Raw genomic sequence first — 19,045 nt, 5'->3', positions numbered from 1 at the left:
GGGGTTGTTGTGGCTGAAGTGCAGGACCCGGCACTTGGCCTTGTTGAACCTCATGCAGTTGGCCTCGGCCCATCAATCCAGCCTGTCCAGACCCCTCTGTAGAGCCTAGGCTCCTTTAGTCTCCTTTCTTTGGGTTTTTTTGGTTGGTTTGTTTGCTTGTTTTTAATTTTTTTTTCTTTTTATTTAACTACGTATAGGGATGACAGCAAAGAATGCCGTGTCAAGGAATTGCTTGCACTTAAGGCAAACCTCTCACTTGCTTCATTGTAATTCTGAATCTACTGAAGTAGGGTCTCAAAACCTTTAAGGAGTTCGGTACCTGTCTCAACAAGACCAGCAACATACACTGCTGGAACAAGACTTGGGGTTGTGTGGGACAAAAGTAGTGTACCTCTTGATAAACGTGAGTAGCAGCTCTCAGGGTACTGTAAAAGTGGGGGAGACAAAATAGGAAGAGATGAAGTCTCACACTGGATCAGCTTTGAGGAGGAAACTTGGGACAACGGTAATTAATGACAGAATATTATGCAATAAGATGAGTCACAAATGCATATTTTACTAATGTGCCAAACAGGAGGAGTGACAAATGAGATTGCATGATAGGCTGGGTGACTAGTTCGTTCTCTCCTTGTTTCATGGCTTCATGCACTGGACCCAATGCTATGCACGTGCCGTATGATTTTCTAAGTACAACTGAAATACATGTAGGTTGATGTGAAGCAGAAGACAATTTCATGACACTGCTGAGCATGCCTAGCAAAGAAGAGATCTTGGTTGCTATGTGGAAATATTTTCCATATTTTCTCTTTGTCTATGATTCTGACTATGATCTCTGTATGAACATGGGTGAGTCATTCTTTTTCTCTGCTTTCAATAGACTATTTATAAAGACATTCATCACCATTCACTATCTTCTTTCTGAATGTGATTTTGATAATAGAAGGAAACTTTTTTTAAATATTTCTTTTCCTAGGGACTTTTTGACCAGCTGAGATCCAAATGGAATTTCACATAGAAGAGACACAGAAGGAGAGAGAGGAAAGACGTTCTGCCCCTGCTTACCTAAAATAAGAACAGTGAGTAGATTTTCAAGAGTTGCTCCTCCTGATGCCCTGTGAAGAGCAGTGAAGGATCGAGAAACACACCTGATCCAGGTACTATGGATTTTTCTCAGCATTTGCTCAAATATTAAGCTTTTGGCTGTCCTCCCCCTCCTTTCGGCCCCCTTCCCTTCCCCTTCAGACTGCAAGTGAGCAACCCGTTGGCCCCTGCCCGGACGGTGCCAGCGGAGGGCACTCTAGCACTGCTTTTCCCGGATCAGACCTTGTCCAGGGTTTCAGTTCAGGATGGGATTCTGAAAAAAAGTGTTCAAAACCAGTTGAGTAACCTGTTTCACCCAGATGCTGCTACTAGATTTCTCAGCATTTTATGCATTTTCCCTTTCTGTGCACTTCAGAAATGACCTTCATTGGTTAAGACCCAGACTATATGTAAAAATGTGAGCAATCATAAATTGCTCCAGTCGGTCTGCTGAAATTTAGGTTGTCTTGTGGCTCTTTGCACATAATCACCCTTCCCTGTATCTTAACTGTTTGCGAGTGCTGGCTTCACTCCTACTACCAGCGGGACAATTTGCTTGCGCTCTGGCTTACTGTATAGTTGTCAGGGAAAGGAAAAAGGGAAAGGAAGTACTCTATAAAGGCTGTAGAAAGCTGTGCTCCATGCAAATGCCTTGTCGGACAGCCACAAATACAATCTATCTGCAAATGGTAATCTTAGGAAGGGGTCCTGTTTAATTTTAATTTTAGAAGTACCAGAATCATGCAGTGTGTGAATTTACTGGAACATTATGTAATATTTACTGTGTGAAAAGGAAGTCAGAATCACTGATGTTAAGAGTCGTCTTCCGATTTCATGGGGGAAGTCTGGAGCCAACGGCTGTGACAGGGGAAGTAGGCAGAGTTGCTGGGGAGTTTTATTCCTAATGTCTCAGAGTAATATCAGATTAGGCTAATTTTTCTGCTAATAGTATAAACCGTCCACTTTGAAATGCCTTTTGCATTTGCGTCTAGGGTTGTTAGACCCTTTTTGGCCCTCCCTCGCTTTATCTAGTTGCTTGAGTCAGTGCTGCTCTAATTAGTGAGAAAAGCCCTGAGCCCTACCTTCTTGGAACAGCAAAACTCCATGGTTTAGTCTATATATCAGAGAGAGTCCGCAGTTAACATCTCACTCATGAATTAAATTTACTATCTTTCAATGAAACCATTAAAGAGGGAATGAAGTAAATGCATCATAGATACACTCATTTCTACTGGTAGTAGAAATACTTACTAACTTGACCATTAACTCTGGATTGATGGCTAGGTTTTTGATAACTGTGGTATCGTAAAATTTCAAATAGTTATGAACTGGAACTTGCTTTACGTCAAGAAACAGTTCCGTACGTGTCTGGCAACAGAAAGGTATTGCACAACATACTCTTTAAGCAAACAACATACTAAGTAATTGTACGAGGAGGAAACTTGCAGGGAAGGAACCTACAGATAATATGGAGTCAGTTTTTGACAAGCACTACGACACTTTACTGCTTACTGAGTCTTTTTAATGTAAGAGCATGCTGATACGGGTAAACGCGTTCTTTCTTACCACTACTTTACTTCTTGAATATTTGTAAAGAACAAAGTTCAGAGATGTTTTAACTTCATTTTGCTATAAATTTTTTTCTCTTAAGAAACCTTACATGCCTTTGGCAGTGGGGAATTTGCAACTATTTATTTTAACTATCCCTTTAAACAAAAAAGAAAAGCCTGTGTGCCTTTGCTTAGAAAAACTATTAGAAAAGTTGTAATATTTAAGGTGATACTTTTACAGGAGCAAGTTCAAATTAGTCTTTCAGCACTGTAAAGCCAGAATAGTTTTCCAGAACTTATGACTAAGTAGTTATCTAGTTTACTAGCAATTATTATTAATTACTACTGACTGTTAACACACTATTTTGTGTGCTACAAACTATGAGATTATTACTAGAGTAAAGCTGGTAATACTGGAGACTATTGTAGATTCTAGAAGCTTTAGGATATTTAAGTTTTGGCTTAGAGAGGGTTAATGGCAATAGACCATGCTTCTACACTTGATATTTGAGTATTTTTAAGGATCCTTCATTCAGTATATTGTTAAGTTACTCTTAAAAATCATGGTTTTGCTTACATGAGGATGGTGATTAACATTTACAAATGAGAGCTGAGAGTTAAAATTGATAGCTCTGTGAAAATATCTGCTCAATGCTCAGTAAAAGCAAATGGAAGGAATTGTCAGAAAATGGAGAATGAAAGAGAGAACATTATTGAGGCACTGTGTCCATCCATAAAGCCATATGGTATCTTAATACCATGGTCTGCTCTAGCATTCCATCTCAAAAAGAATATAATGGAAATGGAAAAGATCCCAAGAAGTGGAACGTCTTACAGAAGGCACTGCTGGAGATGGGATACTGACCTAGATGGACCTTTAATTTGACCTGCTACATATTATCACAAATGTACTGTATTTTCTCAGTTGTATCTACTAAAAGGAAGTATTTTTATTTAAGTTACCTTTATTTATTTTTATGTAATGAATACATGAATTTAAATGTTGGTTTTGTACACTATTACCTTAATTACCGTTTCCATCCAAATGTATCTTGGTATCATTCAAAGTAAAAGCAAATAAATAAGTAACATATGCCTCATTCACTATCCTTAATGATAAAAATGTAAAAAATAAGAATCTGCATATATATATTACACTATGAAACTATGTGAAACATAAACTGAAACAATGTCAAAAATGAACTGTATCTTTCTGGTTGTCAAAAATAATGATGAAATTTACTTTAAAGGTTATATTTTGATGATTATGCTGGTCTATAGGAGTGATCTGTTTCTTAGGAATTAAAGCACAGATTAAAATCGCTTGCTTAAATCAATATTTCCTGCTTATTGGTTTGAAACATGCTTTAAAGTCATCAAATATATATATAAGATATCAAATCAAAGTAATTGTAGTCAATTCGCCTAGAGAGTATATTGTTATATCTGACTAGTTTCATATCAGCATTTCACGAAAGGTAATTTTTTTCTGGTCTAGGAAAATGACAGTAATATCTGGAGTATTCAATCTTTTTATTTGTTTTGGTTTTCAGTCTGGATATTAGATTTACTGTTCCACAGTTCAAGCATTGAAACTTTCAGTCTGAACAAGTAAGATTTATAAACTACAGTTTCTTTGTATTTAATGTTAGATGTAAATAGTAATTAAAAAATCAAATAACTTTACAAGGAAAATGTCTTTTCAAAAAACAATACATTATAATTGCTATATTTGTGTTCTAGTTCTATAATATGGCTATTTATTCACATTGTAAAAAGTCTCGCTCTAAAACATTTTTTAAAGGTAGCCTTTACAGAGAATTTCTACTAAAAATCTCAATTTCAACATATTACAGATAGAAAATTTTGGATTAATTTTTTTTCTGACAAAATATTTTTCTGAACTGGATATTTCTCGTGTTAGCTATCTTACAGTAATTTCTATGGTTTATTCCAAAATATTGCAGATAATATCAGACTTGTAAAGACCACCTTCTCCCTTTCGCCCAAAATTATACAGAAGCTTAAGTTTCATAAAATTATCCCTGAAAAAGTCTTATGTACTGTAATATTCAAGGTCTAAAAAACTTAAAGGAATGATAGTCCAGTTATATTTTGACATGTGCAGGTAAATCAATGCCCCCAACATTTATTTTAAAATTCCACACAATGGAATTGCAAATTTGCAAAAAATGTAAAATTCTCAAAATGCAGCTCTTCCTGGAGAAATGCTTGTGGCACATACACATCTTCCCACAAAAGACATTCCCATGACTACCCTAGTTATTTATAATATCTCAAACCTCTCCTGGATTTTGTGGAAGGAAAGAGAACAGCGCTGCCCAACTGAAATGGGGCTGTCCCTAATGACTCCAATTTACCAATACCATGCCAGAGCCCCACCTCATTCCTATCACGTCTTTCTTTTATCTCCTTACTGCCTACACAATGCTGTTACCTACCTTCAACGGGCTATTGAATAAGCCAGATATAGGCACTTCTTGGCTAGCTTGGGAGCTGAGAATCTGTGCATTTCTCCAAGCTACACACAGATGAATGTCATATACATATATTCCTTTTGGTTAGGAGTGCTTGCACGTCCCAACACTGTTTCTTAGCCATCCCAACCACAGAGTACAGAAGCCTGTTTGGGGACATTTTACATCCTGGGATGTGTTCAGGACTGCCTATGAGCTTGGGTGCTAAGTGTAACTTGTTTGACTTTTTTAGTCTTAAAATGAGTGTAATAATGTTTAAGTACTTCATACAGGTTTTATTTGAAGAATCAAATTATATTTGTCATGACCTGCATGAACTTGCCAAGATTTTCAAATGCGGATCCAGAAATATACAATAACATAATTTTCAAAAGCAATTTCCATCAAAACTTTTAATATGTTTCTGTGATGCCAGCCAACATCTCAGACATATCTTGTGACTTTCATACCCATACTGATACTTTCCATACTGCATCTTTTTTTACCAGAAACCTCCTATCCATTCACAGAAACTTTTATAAATTTTTCTACATTCCTACTAAGATCTCACCATTTCCTGAATACTATTTGTACCTGTTGTAGGTATTAGCCGCTCAGCGCACCACAAAAGTGTGCACTGAATACTGAAGGACAGTTTATGTGTCAGCTACTGTATGAGCTAGACTTACCCTAAGGAATTGAATTCTCTCTTCTCAGTGGAATTTATAGAAAGCAACAGAGTACATCTCATTCAAAGAATGGGAATGATCACTGTCAAGCAAATAGCAGACAACCTTTTGGCCTGCAATGTCATGTCTTGTGAAGAAGTGAATACCATTGCCTGTGAAAAGGTTGAACAAGAAGCTTCAAGAGTGATGATTTACATGATTTTGAATAAAGGTTCAGAAGCCTGCAATGTTTTGGTTAAGTCACTTGAGAAACACAACCCTTTTCTCTTTCATGACCTGCAGGGATATTATAAGTATTACTGGTTATACTTTTGTCTTCTAGTCAGGAGTTAAATTACTGTAGAAAAAACATGAAAAACTTGCAATGCACTCATTTTTACAATAGTCTTATAATTCTGTAATTAAGTAAACTCTAATTCGATTTGTACAGTCTGAATTGTTTCATCTGAGAGAGTAAGACAGTGAACACTAAGAAATTTTACAAACGTTAAGACACAAAGAGGGGAAGCCCAAATCCAGTGAAAATTCTGAAAGCATGAAAATCATCTGTGATCAGATAGCTGAAGTTCAGACAGTTAAACACATCCCATCACCTGTTTATGATAAGTGAGTTGTGGGTGAGCTGAACACTGAATTAGATCCATTCTATGGACAAAATTCATATAAAATTTAATGGGGATATGTAGTGAGTTTTTCAAATATAAACCTCTTCCCTGAAAGCTGAAACTACTTGTGCACAGGCTGCAAGTTCATTACGTTGTTAAAGGGCTATCTTATTGTATGAATGTAACGCCTAGGCTAATCTTTCAGCACTCCCAGAGAGGCATGACATTTGTTACCGAAGCATTTCCCTAAAATAGGTTTCCCTGATTTCCTTCAGGTTGTGGGACTGTGCTTCTTTACTCCACCTGCTTCAAAAGTCTGATCTTGAAATACATGTCTGACTCAGCCCTGTCCCTTAGTCTACATATATGCGCTTTATAAAGCAGTGCATACAAACCTTCCAGGACTCCATTTAGAAGCTGTTTTTTTGGAAGCTTCAGACTTTCTAGACGTTACTACATTTTATTATGTCTATGATGGAAGGTTCAACTAAGCTCACCTCCAAACTCTATGAAAACAACTCTTGGACTAACCAAAAGTAACAAAAATGCAAAAGACATAGTTTAAAAAAAGAACTAGATTAAAAGTTCATTTAACTGTCAAAAACTGTTACTGATTTACAAATCTCTGTCTTAATACTCTAATAGCTTTCATATATACATAAATGCTGTCTTTCCGTATTAAAACCTTATTACATAAAAACCTCATACTCTCATCATGCATTTGCACATACAAACTTTCATATGCTTGTATGCAAGCTTACATTTTTGGAATCCAATGCACAGTTAGGATAGGTCCAAAAGGCCCTCAAATAAGGAATTAAGTGGAGCTAGAGTGGTATCTGCAGACTATATGAATCTTCTGCACAAGAAGTAACTACAGCCCTTATCAATTCTTGCCTAGACAGTGGACAATAAATACATCTCATGCCCCTTGCTTACCACTATTTCATTGACTTAGCAAGTACACCCAGACAGTTCTTCCAAAAGTAATGAAATTTTAATTGACAAACTCATTGACTATTTAATTCACTGATGCATGATCTGTTTGCCTTAGGTACTACTGGGCAAGTGGAACAAGATAAATTAAATGACTTGATTCAGGATTTAAAGTATGTGTATCTATCTTCAGCTTTTCAAAAATATCATCCTCTGGGTAGTGATACTGACATAATTTTTGATTTGGGAACTGCCTATACTGATGTCTTGCTGTGGAAAAAAGATACACATAATAGCGGGAAAGGGCAGCTGACACTAAATGTCCTTCTGGAGGAACTGAAAAATCCCTGCGTTACAGAAGGAGAAGCTGGCAAAGGAAAAACAACTCTTCTAAAAAGAATTGCTGTATTCTGGACTTCTGATAATTGCTCCGCTTTGAAAAAACTCCAATTTGTTTTCTTTATCAGTCTGACTAGCACAAGAGGTGGAATATATGAGACTGTCTGCAATCAGCTTCTTTTTGAACAATACCTCATCTGCAAACAAGATTTCATGGAAATGCTACTAGCACAAAGACAAAGGGTCCTTTTCCTGTTAGATGGATATGATGAATTCAAACCCCAAAGCTGTCCAGAGATAGAAGCAATGGTTAAAGAAAACCACAAATTCAAGAACATGGTCATTATTGCTACCAGGACTGAGTCCATCCATAAAATCAGACAGTTTGGGTCATTGATTGCTGAAATAGGAGATCTATTGGAGGCGAGTTGCAAGAAGCTCATTAAAAATGTCTTGACAAATAAACTGGCTGATGGTCTGTTAAACCAGCTTAGGGAGGCCACTTCCATGAAGAACCTTATGAGGACTCCACTCTTTGTCATCATTGCATGTGCCATCCAAATGGGTGAAAGTAGTTTTCATCCAAGGACCCAGACTGTACTTTTCTCTACTTTGTATGACTTGATGGTGGAGAAAAACAGGTACAAAACAAAAGAAGTAACAGAAAATCATATTATGCTGAGCATAAATCATTGTGGAGACTTAGCTTTAGATGGAATATTTGATCAAAGATTTGTGATACAGTCTGAGGATTTAGCTGACGTAGAAGAAGTCGTCCTGCTAGCTTCAGGTCATCTGTATAAATGCACAGCTCAAAGACTAAAGCTGACATATAGATTCTTTCGTAAATCATTTCAGGAATACACTGCAGGCAGAAAACTTTGCAAACTACTGACATCCTGCCAAGAAGCAGAGGTGAAGAAAGGGTATAGTGATCTACAGAAAATTAATACTGTTTCAGGTATTACTAATACTTATTTCAATTCGCTCCTCTACACTTGTGGATCCTCTGTAGATGCCACTAGAATAATTTTGGACTTCCTGAAAAGAACTGATCAGCATAGAGATATTTCTCAACTGTTTTCATTAAAGAATCTGGCTTTGGAAAGCAAATACACAAAAAAATCAGAAAATATAACAGAAAAGGAAGATTGAAATAAAATTGATGAGGATATTTTTGCGGACTGTGTCATTAATTTATTTTATGAAAGTTCTTCAAAATCAGCACTGAGCAGAGATTTTGAAGAGTTTTTTAATGATAAAAGTATTTACATTAATACTCAAAATATCCCAATTTATTTCTCTGATTTTTTTAGATACTTACCAAATTGTGTTAGTGTACTAGGACTCATTAAGTTAGATTTTTTTGGAAATTACTCACCAAGTAAGGAAATAGATGATGAGAATGTGGAAAATCTTCAAATTAGTTCACTTAAAACTTACATTCCTGAAAAGGCTGTCTCCTTATTCTTCAACTGGAAGCAGAGTTTCAGATCTTTAGAAATTACACTGCAAGATTTCAACAAGTTAAAGAAACGTGATATTAAATATAGGGGCAAAATATGTTGCTCTGCTGCAAGCCTCAAGCTGCACATCAGCAGTAGTACCAGTATCACAGGAACATTGAATGAAGTCCTTGAAACCTGTAAAAACTTAGAAGATCTTACTGTGGAGTCTACACCTCTTACTGTGGAAGATGAGCAACAGATCACAACAATGACAAAGCTGAAAACCTCACATATAAGAGAACTGCAAAGTGAAAATCTAGAAAGCACAATATTTACTGGCAGTAAATGAGCTCTTTTAGATAAATGTGGATGAGGAGGTAAAACAAAGTGGCTCATGGCCGCCTTGTATATGGAAGATGCCTGGTTTTGATCAGTTTGAGAAATGCTATATTGCTAGAATGCAATTCTATATTCATGGTGAAAGTGACTGCAGTCTACTCAGTTATGTAAATTTACTTATGTTATTTAATTGTGTAAGTCAGGTCTGGCCTTTGAATTCCTGTAAGTTGCCATTTCATTATATTCTTGGTTCTTGCTACACAAAAGCCTTCGAATTCTTGTAAGCTGTCATTACATCATATTCTTGGTTCTTGGTACACAATATATTAAAAAATCTGTTTTTTAATAAAATACTAGACGGGAGAAAAATTTTAACAACTCTGGTGTGCAAATAATCCACAGTAAATGAGATAATGTCTATACGCTAGCTAAACTTTGTAAGTGCCATGGGATACAGCATACTATCACTTTAAGTTAGTTTTCACAACAGATGCATATCTTTTTGGCAACCAAATGGGAGTGTTGTAGCCTAATTTAGGCCTGTAACATTGGACAGAAATTTTCCCTCATTGCTTCCTCCATCCCTGTCATAATTTCGGGGTAAGCATTTTTTTTAAAGAAGTCTAATTCTGATGTTAATACCTAATATGATGGAAAATCTGCAGTATCTTTTGATAAGTTATTCCAATAATCAATTAAATGCTTCTAGCTTGAATAATTGTTTTCTCTTAAAATTACAATGGCATAATAAAGACGAGTGTAGTAACTATAGTATAGTATGCTCCAGACATGCCTGAGGTGAAGGATTCTGCAAGTAGGATGAGGGACATGTATTTCCTTATGCTGTGAATCACACACATACAGGATCCTTCCACACTATCGTTAGAGCAGGGCACTAATGGAGGATGGGAGCATCTGCTGCTGCACTGTGCTCTGAGCTTTTCGTCATTCAAGCTACCCATGAATGTATCTTGTCTTGAGAAACGTACACAAGTACTGATGATACCAAATCTCAGAAATAGGTTATCATGTGTCAGCAAGGCACTCTTGCAGTGATAAAGACTAAGCACAGAGTGGACTGCATTAGCCATAGTGTACCCGGGGAAGTGGTTATTCCCTCCTGTTCTGCACTCCTGTGGCCAGTCTGGAGCATTTGTGCAGTTTCAGGCTGCCCAGTGTAAAAGAGATAGTAACAATCTGGCTAGAGTCCAATGGAGGGCCACTAACGTGGCCAGGGAGCTGGGACACCTCATACACAAGGAGAAGCTAAGAGAACTGGGCATGGTTTGCCGGGAGCAGAAAAGGCTAATGGGGAAACTAACTGCAGTCTTCCATTACCTTAAGGGTGTTATAGAAAAGATGGAGCTTTTCAGAGGTGCACAACCAGAGGGCAAGAGTCAACAATTTCAGGTTTGTAACAAGGGAAGTTCCAATTGGACTTAAACTGGTTTTTACCATGAGGGTGATCAAACATTGCAGCAGGGATCTGGAGGTCATTTAATCACTATTCTCGGAGCTTTTCAAAACTCGGCTGGACAAGCGCCTGAGCAACCTCATCTAACTTTAAAATCAGCCCTGCTTTGAGCAGGAAATCGAACTAGATGACCTCAGAAGTCCTAACCTGAATTTTTTGATCATTCTATGACAGATAATCTCAAGATTATTCTGGAACTACATATTAAATAAAAAAAAAATTCTCCTTCCTGTGTGCACACATATGCCAAGATTGTTAGGGAGAACAGCGTGAGAGTATAGTAACAACAGCCATACTGATCCAGAGGAAGAGTCCATCTACCTTGGTTCATTGTCTCCAATAGCACCTATAAGTGGATGTGTAAGGAAGAGCAAGAACAATGCAAGAATCTATAATACTTTCTTCTTAATAATCTCACAGCCTCTGTTTTAAACTCAGACCAGTTTCTTGTGCTTATGATTTGTTTATTCAGTGACCTCCCCAAAGGGTCCTGCTAGTACTTGTCTGTCTTTGCTTTGAACCCATGTAAACTTATTGCATCCGCAGCACCCTTTGGCAGAGGGTGTGACGGACTATGTTCTTAATGTTTGTTTTGGACTAGTTTCAATTGGTGGCTTCTTGTTCTTGTACTAGAAGAAAAAACCCAACAGCCAGTCTCTACCCAACTTTTCCCATGCACTTATTATTTTGTAGACCTCTGTCATATTCTCCCTAGGTCACCCCTTTTAGATGTTCATATTTTCACACAAAACTATTATTTACTTTTCACAAGAACCTTATATCACTGAAGTGTATCAGTTCTACGAATGAATTTGTTCCTGTATTAAATTAACATGCTGTATACATCTGTGGGGGTTTTTTTTGGCAGGTGGACTTATTGATGGAATAAAGAAACTTGTGAATGCTGAAGGGCTTGTACTTGACAACATAAGTATGGATGAATGTGATGCAAAAAAAAATAGGTAATTTCCTCTCTCCTATTTCACACCATAATCAAGTATATAGTGCTGAGAATGTGAACGTTTTAACAAGTTGGTCATAAGTTTGTACACTATTAGGACTTGAAAATCCTATCGTCTAATTTAAAGAAGTAGTTACTTATGTATTTGCATTGAAGTCTTGATATGTTCTGTATCCCGATTGTCACAAAGTATTAGAGTGCTCCTTTCAAGTTAATAATGCATATTGTAGTCAAACAGATCTAACATACTGATCCCAGGACTGGCTAATCTGCATGAACTGCAAGTCAGGAGGTTGCAAAGGTGATACAGTTCCCTTCCCTGACCTATTGCTGACTTTCTGCAAGGTCAGTCACTGGATACCGAGGTTGAAAAGTTTGAATAATGTTTGCTAGGGCCACACAACCCAGTAACTGAAATGGAGATGGCGATCCATATGTCTACCCATCCTCTCTTTGATGGCACGGTAAAAGAATGCTTCCCCTGGATTTGTTCCACAAGAAGATCATATTTGATCTTCTATGAGTTACTTTCTCTTGGCTGAGGGGCAGTTTATATTGATTACATGATACAGTAGCTGAACAAGAGGCTGTGTTTATCTTTTTTTTGCAAACAAAACTTATAATATATTTCATGGCATCAAAATATAGATAGTTGTAGTATCTATACTACAACAGACAGTTGTAGTATCGATATATACTTACACCAGACAGTAAACATTTAAGTCTGTCTAGCCGTTTGCTGTGATCAAGACGTTATAAACATCTCAAAACAGTTCACCTAGCAATGTGACCTTTTTTTTTTTCCCCATTCCATTCATAGCTGAAGGTATCAGAAATTTGAGAAAGCTATGCTTATTTACATGAATCATTTGACAGCTATTGGGGATGGCATAACCTACATTGTAAGATCAGTCTCTGATGAACTAAGTGAACTTGAAGAAATCCAACTAGTCAACTGCTCTATCTCCAGTGATGCTGTGGAAATTCTAGGTAAGAATAGTAATAGTAACTTTACAAACTGAATATGTGTGTTTTGAAAATCAAAACATAATTCTGTAACAGAAGAAAAAAGCATATAAGGATAAAATCAGAAACACTTAGGTTCACAATGAGTTTCAGTTAGCAGAGATGTAAAATGCAGTAAGAAAAGTTTATATAAAGATGTTTTATAAATCCTAAGTACAAAGATTATATAAAAAAGAAAGACAAACTATTGCATAGCTCTGTAAACAAATGAAATAAGAAAGCAAATAATGGATGATGCAAGCAAAACTAGTTTTCAAAGTTGTTTTTGTTTCAATCATTGCCAAAAAAATTCATTCTGATCAGGCACCTACTCAAATAATTTTAACAAGGTCACAGTAGTACAAATAAGGATAAATAAAAATTATTTAACTAAAACAGATGAACTCAGGTTAGCAGAACTTAGGGAAATTCACAATTAAGTATGTAAGAAAGAAGCTGAAAGAATCATTGAACCATAGACAACTGTCTCTGAAAATTTGTGAAGGCAGGAAAGTGGAAAATCCAGTATCTTTTCCTTGAAAGGAGGAAATCATAGACAAGCCAACCTCACTTTGATACCAAGAAAAATTCTGAGACACATTATCACACAAAAATTTTGTAAGCACTTAAATTATAGAGGTAAAAGGTAGTGTGAACAAATCACATCAAACCTTTCCAGGGAACAGGGTAATAAGATTGTGAAATGATAAGTCTGGATCTATCATAACTCAAATGAGGTTTTTAACACTATCCTATACAATATCCTTAACAAGAAGCTAAATGTATATAAATAAAATGGGTGCACAACTAGTTGAAAAATTACTTTCAAAGAGTTATCACAAATGTTTCGCTAAGTGAGAAAACATTTTTATACAATCAAGTTCTTCCTTGTTGTAAACAATATTTTAACTGATGGCTTAAATGACAGAATGGAGGATACGCTTATAAAATTTCAGGTGATACTGAGCTTGGAAGGCTTACAAGCCCTGTTGGAATGCAAAACCATAAATAAAACTGGATGCATTTAAGAGGTGGTCCAAAAACAGTGGTAGGGAGTTCAGTATAGGCAGATATAAAGGGCTGTAGCTGGGAATGAGACATCAATTCCATTAATATGAAATGGAGATTAACCTGTGTAGCAGGAAAGAATCAGAGCTCTTCTGTGAAAGACTGGAAATACTATGCTATTGCAAAAAACATGTGCTGGTGAGTCCTGAGCAACAAATCTGTGCCCAACCTTGGTATCGTAATTAAGAAAGGTATAGAGAAATCGCGAGAGAGCACCAAGAACAGCTAGATGTTATGAAAAAGTAACTTACGAGGAATGGTTTAGTTTTGTTTTGATTGAGAGAGAAGTCTGAAAAGGATATGATAAATTTTTTATGTTCTTTAAACATTGCTACAAAGAGATGATAATCAACCATTCTTTTTGTCCACTGGGAGAAGAAAGTAGCTAAATTTGCAACAAAGAATATTTAGATTGGATATTGGCAGAAACTTTCTAAAGCCAGGAAGGTAAAATAGCACCTAGGGAGAATACGGAAAATTTCAAAGAGTAGAATAGATAAATATGTATCATGAATGGTTTAGGCTCATCAATATCCTGCCCCATTACAGACGCTTAGACTCTAAGGTCCCATCTAGTCCCACTCTTCCACAATTCTCCGATCCTGTAAAATATGAATTTTCATATCATAATAAAAAACTTGACAGCTTCGTGAAGCAGGAGGTTGAAGTCTCCAGGGCTTAAACCACTAAGGAATCTCCCATGTATTCAGAGAGCTTTGGCCTGCTTCTGTGTTGCAAAGACGTCTTAAAGTTGTCTTATCACCACTGAAGATTCATTTAGCCACCAGAGTATAAGTTATGCAGAACCATTACTACAGCTTTTATGGCTGGCCAGGTCCTTTATTTTATTAATTTCTGGAGACACAATTAACAACAAGAGAGCACAGTTTGCATCAGAGGGATGTCAGAAAAGTGAGAAAAACCTGGAGGCTATTAAAAATCTTGTCTTTCTGTTCATTAGAAAATAAAGCTAAGAAAGGTGCAAAAGAAGACAAGTTATGCTGCACTGAAAACATGTGTAACAAGCTTTTTTTTCTCCCGTAGCTCAGAATCTTTGTAATTCGGCAAAACTGAATGTACTTGATTTGTCGGAAAATTACTTAGAAAAGAAAGGAAAAGATGCTCTCCACAGACTTGGTAAGTCAGAAGATTTCTTTAGATAAATCATTTAAATTGGGAACGAGCTTCAGTTCTAGGACTAATCCAGACACAAATTCAATTCCTCTTTTAAGCAGGATATAATTGGTATCCTGAAGCATTTCCCCGCAGTGAATGGAAAGTTTTTAGAAGTGAGGAATATTGTATGCAATTGGCTGCTCTGTCTTTGCTCTCAAAGCAACAGTCTTGGAGTCTTTAACCTACCAGTATTTTCTTCACTGTTGAAATGTGATTTGGTTTAACTTTTTAAAGTGATTTTACAGTGAACTGTTATAACCAAAAAAATTACACTTATTTTCATTTAGTTGATGGCTTAAATGTCCTACCTGGAATGAAAGTGCTGATGCTTCCCTGGGGAGATGATGTAAAGGTTTGCCTAACAAAATTGTTAGAACTACTGGAAACAATGCCACAGCTGACAAAACTGGGATTGAGGAAATGGAGCCTCACTGATGTGGAGGTCAGAATTCTAGGTACGTGAAGGTACTGTGGATGAGCAAAAGATGAAGGACAAAAAACAGAAAAACTCAAAACCAGTTCAGGAAACCCAGCAACTTTTAATAATGTAAGTGAAATAGCATCAAGTTTGGGTAGGATATATAATGCTATATATATTTAGCATTTATATAATGCTATATATATATAGCATTAGATGAGCCAAATAATGAGCCACATTTCTACTCAGGGAGGACCATTTTTCACTGCATAAGTAGTGCAAGGAAGACTGCAGGCAAATGGAGATTCCTGGTAAAGAATCTTCTTGAGAGGGAATCTTTTCTGATTGACGGATTGTCTCCTCCATAAACATGACAGGAATACAAGTGGACTCTTCTTACATCAAATCTTCCACTAATATAACGTCTGTTTGGAACGTATGTCAATAGTAGAGTTAAAAAAGGCAACTACTAGTATAACTTTTATCAAGGTAGATAGCTGAAGATCAGGGAGATATAAAAACTACCTGGATTCACACTACTCACCCCTTCTGAGGATACAGTAGAAATGAAATGTCAAAATGAATGAGAATTTTCATGAGTCTGATCTTGCAATGCTTTTGTGTGAGTGATCATGAGCAGCAGTCTATAGGCCCATTTAAACTAATGACCTCTCTCTAATTAAAAGTATCCTGTTGTATGCAACATACTGCAGGTTAAGTTTTAATAAGAAAGAAAAGTCTAGATATAAAAAAAATTGTGATCTGTAGCTGCTATATTTTACATTCTTCGTTCTAAATAAGAAAAAAGTAATACGCAAGCACACGTTTAAATCCTTTTCTATTGAGGGTGGTATTTTTTTAAGCATAGAAGTTCAACTGAATTCAATAAGATTCAATTCTTCAATATCCTGAACAGGAATCATTCTCTTCATTAGGGCTTGAAGCAAAAATAAGTACCTAAATAAATATATGTTCACAGACAATTTTTTTTGAGCAAGAACACCTGGAGAACCTTCAACACTTGGACTTGGCAATGAATTGTGTGACAAGCGATGGCTGGCTTTCCTTCCTGCAGCCACTGATCTCTCTCAAGAAGCTGGTAACTGTAGATTTCAGCAGCAAACAAGACTGGGTGCCTGCATCACTGTTAGTCTGCAAATTAAGTCAGGTACTAACGACACTGAATTATTTAAAGGAGATTAAAGTTACTGGGTGGAAGTTTGATTGCCATGATCTTGGACTTATTAATGGTGCAAAAGTAAACTGCAGGAAACAATTTCAGCTAGTGCATTCTTAAACAGAACGAGCTTTCCCAGTGGACATTCACTTACAATCTTTCATATTTGAGAAATGCTCTTCTCTATAACCACACATTGAATCAGCAGCTCTAGGGTTATTTGGATCTCCTGGTCTGCTAGTGAGACGGGAGTGAGAATAGTATCACATCCTCTTCTGGGAGAAACAGGTCAAAAGAAAGTAAAAGAGAGATCACCTTGCATTAGCCCCAAATCCTGCAACCTGTAATGCCTCTCAGTCTTTAAATGGTTTCAAGGAGTGTTCACTTTATCTGTGTGTGCTTTCTATGAGGTCATTTTCATTAGCTTTGAAGTTTAACTGTGTAGATTAGGGAAAGCTCTTAACAAAAGGGTAAGAAAGGCTGCAACTTGATGGATAATAGGTAGGTGTTTTAGCAGTTTTTTTTTTTTTCAGTTAGATAGTATAGTTGTCTGACCTAGCACAGAGAAGCTTTTCCTACTGTCAGGGCAATTCTAGTATAGTTACATCTCTACAATACACTATGGGAAAATTTATTGCAGAGACAGAATATGCCAATGAAGAGTCAGACCTCTAAAATAACAACAGTATGATTAAAGCATATTAGCTCTAAAAAAGAGGGCATGGTCACACAAGTGACCATGAATTAAACAGAGATGTAAACAAGAGCTATCCTGCAGTTATTAGCCACAAACAAATTCTTACTCCACAGCAAAACACCCGATAGCTTATCTCAAGTGACTTTTACCATCTTTAATCTACCACCATTTTGGCTTGTAAAAAGAAGTCAGCATCTATTGCTTTCTTTCACAGTAAGCTACTGCACATTTAACATGTGGTACGAGTTTACATGTGGACATTATACCAAAGCTGCAGGTGTGCTCTTAAGTTCATACTGTGGTCCACCTTACACGAAGTTGGTTGTTTTCTGATACCCTTAGTTCCTGGTGTAGACAAGCCAGAATGCAGTCTCCAGTCCACAAATATCCCAGGAGAGAACCGTGTACACAAGGCAGCTCCAAACACAGCAAAAGAAAACAGAAGAGTCACTCGGCCACTTCTGTAAAACGCGGTGGCCAACCAAAGACAGCAGACTGTTGTTTCCAGTCTGCCACTGGAATGAAGGGAGAGGAGCACCAGTTAGAGCTGCTGTTTCACTTCTCTAGGCAGTGTTGAACCATGGGTGCTTGTACGTCATGAACCCATTAACCTGCGTTATCTCCTCATAAGCACTTGTACTTGTGAGTTCTGTTCTGTGCCAGAGAGTGCTTCAAAGCTGTTTCATTCGTCTCCCTGTGCCCTGCCAGTAAAAAGAAATACAGCATTTTCCCTGTAGTTAGGATCCTTCAAAGGCATGATCCCAGCTCAGCAAAGCACTGAATTCAGTGCAAATGTTTAAGTTATCTCTGTTGACAAAATCTGACACAGGCTAGAAAATACTTTTTTTTTCCCCCAAGCAGCAAAACCTTCTATCAAATATATAGACTGAAAACTGAATAAAAAATAGAAAAATGGATTTAAAATTACTAGGGTGCATCTGTGAGAACAGGCACGTGGATTTCTGTAGTAAATACTTATTTTTTATTTTGACACAGAAAGGAAATCTCAAAATAATACAGTTTAAAGAAGATAGTCTCATCAACATTTATGAATTTCAATCCTTTCAATTGCTTAGTTGCTTAGCAGAGCAACTTTGTGCTTCAAAGCTCTATTTCAGATTGGTCAAAATGTGAAAGAATAACCGAGCTCTTGGTAATCCCTGCATCCCTCTTCCCACAGCTGTATTTGGTCTTTCCTTCCTACTCCCTGAGCAGACTATACTTCTCACCAGAGACTCTAGTTATTGTTGTTTACAGTAGAAACAATGAAAAGTTGAATAAATTAGAGGGACCATTCCTTTGTTTCCTCTTTATCACTGGCACCTGATGCTGCAGACCGAGGCAAATTTCTTGCCCTCCACAGCTGTGTTCTGTAAGAAAAAACAAGTAGAAAAGCACACTCTCTATTCTCTGGTGGGTATTGAATTGCAACATACTGAGTGTTCTTGTCTTGAGATGTATAAATCCACTCCGACAGTTAAGACATATGATACAAAACCAAAGAGCTCTATTGGGCCTCATAATTAATGTACTAGGATGTGGACAGGTGTTTGAAACAACCAACATCCCATCAGCGAGCGGCTGCGTGGTGCTTAGTTGCCAACTG

General features: G+C 36.9%; 1 protein-coding gene across 1 annotated transcript in view; it reads left to right on the top strand.

Annotated features, from left to right (window-relative positions):
- The window catches only part of NLRC4 (NLR family, CARD domain containing 4), a 20,099-nt gene extending 3,237 nt beyond the window's left edge, over positions 1-16,862 (top strand). The window contains 8 exon segments of the mRNA XM_009331097.1: positions 5,825-6,109; positions 7,480-9,447; positions 11,806-11,894; positions 12,715-12,754; positions 12,757-12,888; positions 15,016-15,108; positions 15,435-15,603; positions 16,547-16,862. Of these exon segments, the coding sequence (XP_009329372.1) occupies positions 5,825-6,109; positions 7,480-9,447; positions 11,806-11,894; positions 12,715-12,754; positions 12,757-12,888; positions 15,016-15,108; positions 15,435-15,603; positions 16,547-16,862 (3,092 nt within the window).
- The last annotated feature ends 2,183 nt before the right edge of the window (positions 16,863-19,045 follow it).

This window comes from Pygoscelis adeliae, unplaced genomic scaffold, assembly GCF_000699105.1.
Source record: "Pygoscelis adeliae isolate BGI_AS28 unplaced genomic scaffold, ASM69910v1 Scaffold218, whole genome shotgun sequence".
NCBI lineage: Eukaryota > Metazoa > Chordata > Aves > Sphenisciformes > Spheniscidae > Pygoscelis > Pygoscelis adeliae.
This window is presented reverse-complemented; position numbering and strand designations above follow the sequence as displayed.